Here is a 12,830-nt window from a genome sequence, read left to right as displayed (position 1 = left end):
CAAAACAACAAAATAAAGAGATCAGTGCAGATGCGACGAACATATTATGGCAGACTATGCTGGAACCTTTCGAAAAACTGCACCAAATTGCTTACAAGTGAAAATAGTACAAGAACCAATTTTGCTTTAAGATAAGTTATTATTATTATATTCCAACGGATCATTTTGAATTTAAAATAGGCGGTTGATGTAAAACTTATTTAATTAATGCAACGTTATCTGAGTAGTCAGGTAAATAATTTATGATTGGGGTTTATTTATTTATATGCTATCAGTGGAAGTCTCCAACTATGATAAATCTAATACTCCAAAATATAATTCTGTTGATGTCTTTTATTTAAAACAGTCCAGTCCCCAGCGTGTAAAAATAACAAGTAGATTGAATTTCTGAACATTATAGTACGACTGAGTCGAATTTTTTTCTTGCCTATACAGCGAGAAGATGAAATTTTAGTCAAAATAGCTCCATGGGTTATCTCCAAAACAAGAGCCAATTTGAGAAAACCAAGGTCATATTCGGAATCAGTGCCCTTCAGAACCCCCAAAACCACTCTTACTTTGTCTACCTAAAAATATGTGTTGACCGGTGTAATTAGTTTTCCTGTCAGATCCTATATATGGGCTACCATATTGTATCAGTGCTCTCAACCAGTGCGTCGCTAACTAATTCCTGATGGGTCGCGAGGCATTTCTAAATGTTATAATTTTCTATATTCAATATGAGGCAAAGGAATTTGCTTTTTGTTGTTATGGAACGCCAGCAGTCTTCTTATTGATATTATAGCAGTTTTGTAGGAACCATAGAAATAGAAAAACACTTTTGGAATACTGTCCATCTTACATGAGGTATCTCAATTGTAGGTATTTCTCGATATATTTCTAGTAGGAAAATCAAGCCAATCAAGCCTGGACTTGATCCGGTAATATCTAATTATGCAAGTTCAACTTTCACATTAGGTTAATTTGCTGTGTATACAGTTTTTCTTTTCTCATTTATTTGTTTTTCATTCGTATGATGGTCATATCTCAGCATCAGTATCAGTTTTAATAATATTTTTATCATTTCAAAACACCTCAAAACTGCATATATATATATATATATGTATAACTAGCATTAAAAGTAGGTCATGAGCTGAAAAAGGTTGGGAAGCAACACGACTGAGCATACTGTTCATATCAAAAACTAATATTCGGTACAAAGAGCACGCAGAAAAATCCGGTCGAGGTTGATCTAATAGTAACCGACTTGATATAGTTAGTAAATAATAGACGCAATAACTCTTCTGATTCACTCTGTAGTATAGCAGAAGTATTGTTAAAACATCCTCCGCACATCTAGAAAACGGGTGACTTGTATTTCTTCGACTTTTCTGAGAAGGATGCCTGTATTTCGGCAGCCGTCCGGTTGTTCGTCTCCGGAATGAGAAATATCGATATAACCGTTATCAAAACACTTAGAATCACAAAAGGAACATACGCTAAAGCCTGCCAGGCCCCCACAGAATACGGGAAAACAAATGCAGTGATACTTGCTAAGGTCCAGAACACGCAGCCAGAATAAAAAGCTACAATGGGGCGGGAATCGGATGTTGTTAACTCTGATGGCAAGCTCGTCATGCACAGTTGGGGACCCAATTGAAATCCGAAGGTTACTACAAGCATTGCAGCTAATGCAAGGTAACTAGTCCATGGCGATTGGTCGTGGAGTGAATGCGCTATCACGAATACCAAATATCCGCAATCGGTAATAATAAGGCCGATTATGAAGAGTTTCTTCGACCCTAATCTTCGATGCAGCGGAATAAAAATTCCAAACGCCAAAAATACTTGCAGATACAAACCTATCGTCGCGAAACTGACTTGCTCATATTTCACACCGGCCAGATACAGTATTTGGTCGGAGTACATCAAGATTGCCTGTGAAAATATTTCAATTTCGTATACTTTATCACTTCCCTCATAATATAGAGCCGGTATATGAACCTGTACGCCCGCAAATTGTATCGTGTTCATGGTGTAGACGGCGACGAAGAATTGTAATCGTAAGCGTGGCTCCCCCATCATTTGCAAAAAAGAGATCTGCCCTGTTTTCGATCGATCTTCGAGCTCTTTCTGCAAAATCCCAAGCTCAAGAGCCTCTCCTCCACCTACACGAAGCTTGCGCAACGTCGAAAGAGCTTCTTCCACCTTTCCCGTCTTTAGTAGGTACACAGGAGTTTCCGGAAGCCATGGATACGCACAGAAATATGCGATAGATGCCAACTCCTGAGCAGAAACAGCCCATATCCACAACGTTGGGGTACCAAGTACCTATCAATAGAAGCATAATTTACTTCGGCGAACGGGTTATCGTTTCCATGCATGCAAATGCATTTCGAATTCGATTCGTATCAAACGTTCCGCATCGAACCATAATCGATGAATACTATATCTCGAGAGAGTCGATCACAATGTCACAGACGTATCTTAACTGGAGTCGAATAAATATTCACACTCAGTTATCTATTCTCTGCGCGAAAGACTGGGAATACTGTGGCTAACAACTATAAAAATTATTTGAAGGGCGAAATCTTTCCGAAAAAGGTCGTATAAGCCCAAGATGAGAAAAAGTTTGAGCTGTAATCGTGAGTAGGTCAGCACCAAGCCCCTGTGTTAATTTTAAGTTACAAGTCGAGTCAATACACAAGTTGACTCGAGTCGAGTCGAGTCATTTTTCAGTTTTAAGAAGATGACATGAGTCAAGTCGAGTCATCAAAAAACCGCTACTCGAGTCTGACTCCAGTCGAGTCATGACTGGAGTCATTATAACCGTGGGTTTGAGCTGTAATCGTGGGTAGGTCAGCATCAAGCCCCTGTGTTAATTTTATGTTTTCGTTCAACAACGTTATTTGCTTGTAGCTATGCACTTTGTTCGATTGAATGCAGGCAATTCTGATCGAAACCTTACAGATGTTACTTCTATTCGAATCAAGCTTGAATGTTTAAGTGCGACCTGGGTCGGAATTACATTCGTTTTTGCTATCGTTATAATGACGTTAACATCAGTATTACCTTATTATGGCCGAGCGCAGCGCCGACAGCACTGGATACGAATAATGTGACAGGGAATGAGGATTGGAATATTCCCAATTTTCGTCTGCAGGTCGTCTCCGCCACAACCACCATCACCAGCGAGAGAGATAAACCTCGTGCAACTCCACCAATGAATCTTCCGGCGATCAAAAGTTCGTACGACTGGCCGTAAACCGCACCGACGCCCATGAACAGGACGGAGACTGTACTGATGGCATGGACCAGAAGAACGGCGTTCTTTCGGCTATAACAGAGCACTCAGTTTCCGAAGCTAAACCGAATTTTATTTTGTGCAAGTTGGCTCACGTCATTCTTTGAAGTGCCGGATTCACAAGTAATGCTCCCGGAAGAGATCCCCATACGGTGAATGAATTAACCATCGCGAATATGGAAGTGGCGACATTTTCTGGCGGGGCAACGCCATACCTCTGCTGTAAATGCATTGATAAAAATATATATATTAGATTGAACTTGAAGAAAAAAATGCTGTAGTATTCTCTAGGACAGTGGTCTCGAGGCAACCACGGAAAGGAAAAAATATAGTTAGCGGCCCCTTCGTATACGTCGAGTACCCTTAGTGCAAGATTTAGGAAGGCGATAACTAAAATTAAAGGTCATCAACCTGCGTCATATCACTGTTCAGCCCCAGATTGTGTTGGTGGATATAAAAGGTCGTCACCTTAGGTCAACACTGAAATTCCTGAAATTTTGTTATATGTTCACGGTAACCCTCTTCATCTCATTATTTCGTGGCACCCCGAGCAGTCCAATTGGCACCCCGTTTGCGAACCACTGCCCTAGGATCAGTGCAAATGTCGTTCTACGAATTTCTGTCTATGCACGCAAAATTGATTTTGTAGCTTGTATAACTTCTTGGTGGGTGTCTGATTGCGTCCCAAAATGTAATATTGAGAACGCCGGATTTACTCCATGATTAAAATATAAAACGGTCTAATAAAACTTTTACATATATATAGGTGGGCCGTGCTATAAGTCGGCAGTTACGGAAAATATGAAGAAAATCGGCCCGGTGTAAATGACCATAGTAGTCGACAAACACCATGAATACCCCAAAAACAAACAAACATATATGTCTGGCACCAATTTTCTACATAGTTGCTGCAGGTGTAATCACACTTCCCAGTGCGATTAATCGCTTCCACTAGCATATTTATCACCGCTAAGCAGAAGTCGTTGTGTACAAAAGACATACTTACCTCGTAGGTATCGTTGATGAACGATTTAATTGCAGGCGCGCCTGTGTTCAACACAGCCAAACTGATGCCGTTTATGAAGGCACAAGGCAACAGCGTAATAAGAACAGCGAAAACGCAGAACTTTGAATTATCCGATGATCCTTCGGAATTTGTAATATCCATGGTGATGGTGATGCACCACTCACGTAAATGAACAAAAGTGATGTATACATAGACTGTAAAGACTGTAACGGGTGAATGACTGTAGTCGCGTGCCGGGCTTTTCCCTGCACATATTTCGCTGCCGAGTTTAAGTATAATACTACCTCCACAGTTTAAGAAATGTACATTGTACACTGTACAGTTCCTGAAGGATTGTTTTTATTTTTCGTTTTATATTATTCTCGTTTAGAGCGAATTAAATATTGTTAAACTTTACCAATAAATGTTATAAACCGACTAATGACTATTGAAAAGAACAAAAGAGTGACGCGTTAGCATCAAGATTGCTGAAGCAGGCTTGCATCAATGTAGCAGCTGTACAATCGACTCAAATCAGCTGAAGTAACTGGAACTATGACATCAACTCGTAAATAATCTTGTGCTGGAGACCGAGTGGAATTCAGATTAAATATCGAATCGGTAGGAATGACGGCTGATTACTGGTATTTAGGTTCAGAAGCGGTGCCGACAAAGATTATGGCGAGAGTTTGGCCCCCACACGCTAGGTTGACACCCGTATGGGGGGAGTCGAAACTAGCGTTGGTGGCTGACATAATGCTGTAATACCGCACTCCGAACTCACTCGGCACACACATCGATCAACTTTCAACCTGCGTCTCTGCTTCTATGCCACTTGACGAGTTCGTAGAATCGATAGGCCTATCCGACCTCTAATAAAGGTAAAGCCCTACGGAGTCCTTCATATAATTCCTGGTAAACTCGAATATGTACGGTTAAGTAGGGCCTAATCAGCATGACTTGGATTATAGACCGATGTATTCTATATCACGCGACTTGATTTGATTGAAGAAATGAAGCGCGGCGCGCCTATTGCTGTAGTGTAAAGTCTTCGATCTGAACATAATGTCCTACAATTGTGTGGACATAAGCAGATCTCACGGGTCACTGCGATTGGTCTACGTCATTCTTTCCATTTGGCCAAAGACAATTTTTGACCGGCTTGCCGAGAGCGAAGATTGATAAAATCGGTATTAATTTAAAGCTACTGGGGTGCTGATTGCGAAAATATAAATTTTCTTCTGCTCGTGGTCCTGGAACCGCCCAAAATCAGCCTCGGATGTTGCATTGTAACGGAGTCTCGTGTTGTGACGCAGCCATGCCGTCTGGGAGCAGGTGTGGAGCAGCGCAAACCGCAAGCGTACTGACCACTATTGCGCAAGCCATTGAGCATTCACGCTCTCATTCTCGTAAGCACTTGCTCCTGAGTTTCGCCGTATTATTCCAGAGGGCATTGTTGCATCACAATGCCAAACTCCGTTATGATGCAACATTCGAGGCTGATTTTGGGGTGTTCCAGGACCACGAGCTGAATAAAATTTCAATTTTAGCAATCAGTACCACGGTAGCTTTCAATTGATACCAATTTTCACGCTCAGCAAGACTGTCAAAAATTACCGTCAAATTGCCTTTAGCTAAATGGAAAGTGTGACGTAAATCAATCGCAGTGCGCTGTGAGATTTGCTTGTGTCCATGCCATTGTAGGACACTATGATCTCAAACATATTCTTTAGTCAAGGTTCCAAGAGTTTTTGAGTCATGTAATTCGATGTCTGGATACATACATATTTCCCCGGTATTGAGGCTAATGCTAAAGTAAGAAGGCGAATAAAAGTGATATCACGCAAATTATAACATATGCATCGATGCGGGCAGTATGTATGGTTCCGCTCGGTCATGCGTATATAATTCGAGTTGCGAAAACAAATTTAGAATCACAGAATTCCCATTCTGGGTGGCCGTCGAAGACATACATGATATGCGACCCAATGTATATCAAGATATTTTGAGCTCACGGATAACATGTTGGGCTGGGAATGTCCCTCACCGTATGCGAAAGACGTGCATAGATTTCCCAGATTTTGAGCATAGCGCGAGGTTGGAAAAAGGGTCAATGACACTTTCTGGTACGAAATTCGGCTTTCACATCGCTATCAGTCATGTGTACCGGCGGAGGCGGCCAAAGTAGGACTAGATATGATACTGTGAATTTCTGCTTGAGTACAAGAAGAGAGAAGACATGGCGATTTCAAAATAAGTAGATAGTAAGTAGGTCACTTTAAATTTAGTTTTTCCTTTGAAAAGTAATAGTGGAAGTAGTAGCAGAGTGAAGTACGGAGTGAAGTAGAATTATTCTAAAATCACCATGCCTTGAGTAGTGCCAGTAAGAAAAACCTACTGGAGTCCTCCGAATAAGTAGAAGTATTTCCTTACTGACCCTCTCTCTGTAGAATTAGTCATGATTAGGGTTGCATTCAAAACAAACGATTGTTTTAAATTTAAAATTAATATTTTCAATTGTCAATGCCAATCCACAGTGACGTCACATTCAAATATTCGTGATGTCATGGCTGATAAAAAAAACTAAGAAAAAACAATAAAAAAACATGTTTTAAACAAGAGCCTTGTTTTAAAGATGTTTGTTTTAAATTGATTTTTGTTGTAAATGCAACTCCAACATTTTTATGCTTACGTTGAATTATACTCACACATTATTTGATCTGTGGATTGCCATTCACTTGCACACCACATGTTAGCATGGGTTGCAGCTGGAATGAAAATCATTGGGGTCGAAAAAATTGTCAGCACTAAAGTTGGGCAATGGATTTTTAGTGAGGTAATGCCTTCACATTTCTCAAATATGTTCTCTAATGAGGCAGTCTAACCGCATCCGTTATATTGCCTCCGTATACTGTTTTCTACTTAATTTAAATGGCCACTTGACCAGTCTTCCGTAATATGAAATGGAGATGACCATAGGGAGCTACGTATCCACAATACCAGCTTAACGTCGAGACGACAATCCCAAGAGAAGTATCGCGAAGAAATGATTGCATGCTATTTCGATTACGATCGGGACGCTACAGATTGAATGGACATCTCCACAGAATAGGGGTTTGTGCCAGAGATAAGCATGGATTAGGATTCGGATTTGAAAAACCAGGTTTGTGAAATTTTGTTGGATTGGATTAGGATTCGAAATTGCATTAGGATTTAGATTTACCGATTTTCAGGAAGATTGATATGTCGTGTGGCAAATGGCAACAATCGTTATTCAGAGCAGGTATTAATGTAGGGGAGATAAGGTACCGATGGATCAAAAATTGAAAAACGATCTCTGGCCCTCTAGTCTTCAGCAGAGAATAGCAGATCTTTTGCTGTCTCAACACTTCGAAACAAGCTCTACCTATCGCGGACATTTACATGAATATCCGCCTTTTCAAAAAATATTTATAAACGTTTAAAATTTGTTGCTCGAACGTGTCATAGGTTCCCACCCGGTGGGTCCAAAGGCACACGACCATGGGACCTATGAGACATACGCTCAAAAACTCAAATTTGTTAACTTGTTTTGTTGTGTACTATAAAATAGATTATATCAACTCAAATGTTGGCATGAAATCATGTTTTGATTTACGCCTAAACTTACAAAATTAATGCCACATACATATTACCCGCAAATCGACATTTTGACTTTCAAATACCTCGTAATAACGATAAAACACCACACGTACCTATGATATACAACCTATATATAAGTAGGCGAGTTTCTGTTGTTAAGTGATTAGTTGGTCCACCTATTTTGCTTGATTTGGCTATGGTACCATAGGTCCCCCACCCCATAAATATTGTAATTGACTTGAAAACAGTCCACTCGAGGATGGTATTGATTCAAAAAAGATGTGTCATTATATACCCTGATACAAGCCTTATACTTCACATCAAAAATTATGGCGGGTTTGTTAGTCTGAAAGGTGATATAGAAAAATGCAAATGTCGATCCAAATTTACTTTACACCCCCTAAAACGTAAATCATTCGTCACAGACCCCATAACTCACGCAGGTAGAATTTTTTGCATGTGAGGAAAGATTCTGTCAGCATGTAATTGTAGACAAATTCACGGAGTGTAATCATGGAATTATCACGGATAATTTTTCAAGTATTTTCGGTCCCAGTGATCCGTCGGTACCACATCTCCCCTACTTATGGTACGCTACACTATTGTACACTCGATGCCAATGAACATGAAAGATGCAGCCCTATGCTAAGTCATCTTAAATCAAGATAATTGTTGGTTGTGAAAGAAACCTTTCCAATTCCTGCCTTGCATGAATTAGCATTTTTTCTAAATTTCAAGTTAGAATCGGATTAGGATTAGACACGGATTTGAATATATAAAATTTCTGGATTCGGTTTTGGATTTGGATTTCAAGCTTTGGATTTGGATTGGATTAGGACATAGAAATTCCAAATCGGCTCATCTCTGGTTTGTGCCCATTGTGCAGTCAACGATTACGTATGCAATTTTCTGATGGATTGCCCGGCACTGGAAATACGCTGACGCGTACTAAGAACCAATGCACAGCGACATAGTATCCCATTCAACTTGAACAACTTACTGACTGACTCCAATATCTTACAACACGTTATCGATTCTGTAACATCATCAGGACGACATGTGTAATTATTAACAACTAACTTAGGCCTACTACTGTGAATATTCTATATAGGGCTGGGTACAATGATTGAGTACTCGAATCTGAATCGAGTAATAATTTGAATGATTCGAGTCGAGCAGTAAAATACCATTTTTCTAATACTGAAATTATACGCTCTTCGCCACTGAAAGTTAATTTATCAATGAATATTACAGATACGATACTATTTTCCACTGTGGAAGCCTTGAAACCTTGATCGGCCCTATCGCAACATACAAAACATAGTGAAAAGCTAAGAACGTTACTGCAAATACCACATTTCCGAAGTCATGATCATCCCACAACATTGTCACAAAGTGCAATGAAATAGGTAGGGTCGAAGAATACCAAACTATCTATAATGTGATGGTTAACAGGCATTATGTTCTTTGTGGTCGCATAAAAGGTACGTATTTGAACTTTGTCATATCACATTCTGTTATGACGTCATAATGAGTGATACTCGAATACTCGACTCGAAGCATTATACGTGAGTCAGAATCAAATCGCTCAGGTACTCGATTTTGCCCAGCCTTAATTCTATACTGACTTATCAAATTCGCTTGTGTTATTGATGAAATTTATTGGCTTGTGGTGCAAAAGATCAACACTGTTATAAGCACCATAACAAGATTTTATTTTAAAAATAATAATAATATAAATGTATATCTCACGCATTCGCTATTCGCATTTTGACACAATATTTTTGATGTTACTGGTTCAGATTCTATCGACATAATACTACTAAGAATATGTTGCTGCGGAATGACTTGTGCTAAATTCCTGTCTAATCCATAAAAAGCGTTCGCATGCTAAGATGTCCAATTGCTCGCCACACCGCTCGTTTGTTCTCCTTGAAATCGTATTGCTAAATCCAGCTTAAGCAAGTGTGCATCGACAGTTCCTGTCGTAATATCGGAAGCAAACCATGCGTAATAAAGGTTGCAAATGAATTAACTTGTCGCGAAAATATGGAAGCGACGCACATGGCGTCAATTCAAATCCGCTAGCAGTTACGTGCTTTGACGCGCAAGTCTTTTTAATTTGGTTCCAAGTCGGTATCAGTATTGTTCTTTTATGAAATGCCACCGACTTTGTTTGAAGTTCATTTGACAATGGCTCTTCAACAAATAATTTTTGAGCCATTTTGCAATATAATTCTGTTGCATCATATTGCGTTTCCAGTTTAAAGTCGTGGCAGTTGTCATATGTAATCGTATAATTTTGCAAAATGATTGGTCACGATCAGTTTTAAGAATTTATAGGGGTACGTAAGCTTGAAGATATTCTGAAAGGGGTCCTTCATTAATACAAGGTTGGGAACTACTGACATATATGGTCTAATTCTTCGCGCAGCACCGCGAGATATTCTGATCCCCTTGGGTGGTGGCTATGGTATTCGATCGAATACAATCACAATACTGAAATCAATAAAAAAAGTAGAATCGTCGGTATACTATTTTAGCAGCTGTTAAGTATGACATTTCCTCTTCTGTTCAGCAACTACATGCATATTGTTACGCTCGTGCATTTACGCTGGTTTCCGTTAACTTTAATTTGTATAGGACAAGTAATTGGTGCCAATCATTGTTTCCTCGTCAGTCCTGCTTTCGTATCTAAACCATGTGCCACGTGATACACGCGATTCATGTCTATTTGCTCTCTGAATAACTATAGCTTGTTTGGCTGAAGTTTTACATTGCATGCTCTTCATTCCAAACCCCTCCCCATCTTCCCGGGGTTAGGACCGACATATGTGACTCGGCAAAATATCTCGGCGTCACCATTGATGGTTTCTAGATCAGTGCTACGAACCATATACTTCTCACTTTTCCACTCTCACCTGCAATATGGAATCGAAGTATGGGGAAATGCATGCAATACATTTTTGTGCAGAATTCGAACCACGCAAAATCGTGCGATACGGTTGATCTCATCTGTACCTTTACGTACCAAATTATCACCACACTACCGTAAGCAACGAATTTTGCGAGTTGACTAACTATATCGCTTCGAAGTATCAAAAGTGATGCACAAATACTTCTCCAATAGTTTGCGTCATTTGTTTAATGACTTTTTCATACCCGCTAAAAATGCCCACTCCCATTACACGAGATCCTCGTCAAAGGAAAATATCTACTTACCCTCACCCACTAGCAAGCTATCTAAAAGATCTATCGACTACTAAGGACCTATTATCAGGAATGCATTAACACAGCATATCCGTGAATTGCCTTATACTAGATTAAAAAACTACTGAACTACCTGTTGTCGTCATAATAGAACTGTTGCCCTACCTCACCCAGACATTGCTTCATTGATCATTTGCTACTATCGTATATTTTTCTTCGGCATTTTTACAGCCAGACTGTATAGTGCAGGGTTGGGCAAACTTTTTAGCTCGCGGGCCGCATCCAACGTTGCTATTTGATTATATAGTGACCGATAACATGGAGATAATGTATTTTTATATTTAAACCAAACCAAACGTTGATTTGATGATAACGTACACGCTCCAGAAACATTGGCGATAATTTATATGCTGGTCGTCCTCATTGTCAAAATTCGGGATGAAAGTCGGTTGTCCCCATTCCGAAATATCTAGAACTCTAGATATTCATGTCCCGATTCTTAGTTGGTTGTAAATTTGAGTCTCTCAGCAGCGATCTGGTCATAGATTTGCTAATTGTACTTTTTGTTTATCTCGAGGACACAAAATGCTGACAGCATCATAACCATATGTTACCTATAAACCCGTCTACAATATATAAATATTATATATATAAATACATAAATACTTCTACGTATAAAAATACGAATCTATCTAACACACACGCCTATCGGTTTATCCAAGTACAGCACAAAAAGTATTGAACTTCGTTATGTTGCCAATCTAAAATACCTCTTGTCATTTAGGATTTACGTTGTGTGATTTTTAGCTAGTGAAAGCTTTCAAAATACATGGCCCGCGACCCGCAAGATCGGGCCATCGCGCCATCAATAAAAACGAAAAATACGATGGTAAGAATACAAATTATCATTATCATGTTGAAATATATTACGAAGAAGTTGAATAAATTACCCACAGTAATCTGATTTTTTACTTATTTTATCAATATTTTTACAACGTTTATTGAGGCATTCGCGGGCCGCACAAAACGGTGTTACGAGCCGCACGTTTCCTATACAGGCCGTAGTTTGCCCACCTCTGGTATAGAGTCAAGTGTACCTGTTTGATGCGGGTGTGATCAGACTGGTTGACCTTCAAGGTCGTATCGACAATTCCTATCTGATACTGAATACTGTGCAATGATGCATGCTTATTTTTTAGGGATGGTGTGAACGTGTGGTTCGCCTTCGCGTTCTGTGTGTGAACATCGGGAATTCAGAGGTTCACGTTCACTAACGAACCTTGGTAGGTTCAGCACTGTGAACTTTTTCATATATTACATTTTCACGTCATCATAAGTACATCCTTGATTGAAATTTATTACATTTCAACTGCGGGCCACTCTATGCATGGCGCTGGCTGCATAAAACTCAATACCAAACGTGCATGCACAATTGCACATTGACAATCTCAATAATTTTACCTGCTTTGTTACAAAGGTTTGCTCGAAATATGCAGCTTTCTGTTTGCGAATATTTAATGACTCTCTGTAGTGAGCTTGACCCACAATCACACCACATCAAGAGCGAAATACGCTACATCTAGGTCAGCGAATGAAGCTTATTGAACCAATCAATGAAATTGATATCGTTGTCGGATGTAAAAATCTAGCAAGTGTACGGCGTCCATCTCGATTTCATATGTTTATTGTATCATGAAAACCAATTCCGTG

At 39.6% G+C, this 12,830-nt stretch overlaps 1 protein-coding gene across 1 annotated transcript; it reads right to left on the bottom strand.

The window, feature by feature from the left end:
* Positions 1 to 1,024: 1,024 nt before the first annotated feature.
* LOC145444314 (solute carrier family 2, facilitated glucose transporter member 5-like) lies at positions 1,025 to 7,870 on the bottom strand. Its single transcript, XM_080322258.1, has 5 exons — positions 4,290 to 7,870; positions 3,379 to 3,503; positions 3,052 to 3,316; positions 1,984 to 2,310; positions 1,025 to 1,917 (listed from the first exon to the last, which is right to left on the bottom strand). The coding sequence occupies exons 1-5, from the start codon at positions 4,449 to 4,451 to the stop codon at positions 1,336 to 1,338; spliced, it is 1,461 nt and encodes a 486-aa protein (XP_080178384.1). The 5' UTR covers positions 4,452 to 7,870; the 3' UTR covers positions 1,025 to 1,335.
* Positions 7,871 to 12,830: the final 4,960 nt, after the last annotated feature.

Source organism: Botryllus schlosseri, chromosome 8 (assembly GCF_051294905.1).
Source record: "Botryllus schlosseri isolate E-star chromosome 8, Bs_hap1, whole genome shotgun sequence".
NCBI classification, from domain to species: domain Eukaryota; kingdom Metazoa; phylum Chordata; class Ascidiacea; order Stolidobranchia; family Styelidae; genus Botryllus; species Botryllus schlosseri.
This window is presented reverse-complemented; position numbering and strand designations above follow the sequence as displayed.

Excerpts from the sequence above, each read along its gene's own strand:
- LOC145444314 (XM_080322258.1), bottom strand. The coding sequence starts at position 4,451 with ATGGATATTACAAATTCCGAAGGATCATCGGATAATTCAAAGTTCTGC. Across the intron at positions 3,317-3,378 it reads CCGGCACTTCAAAGAATGAC|CCGAAAGAACGCCGTTCTTC; the intron begins GTGAGCCAACTT and ends GCTCTGTTATAG. Across the intron at positions 2,311-3,051 it reads CTGCGCTCGGCCATAATAAG|GTACTTGGTACCCCAACGTT; the intron begins GTAATACTGATG and ends TTCTATTGATAG.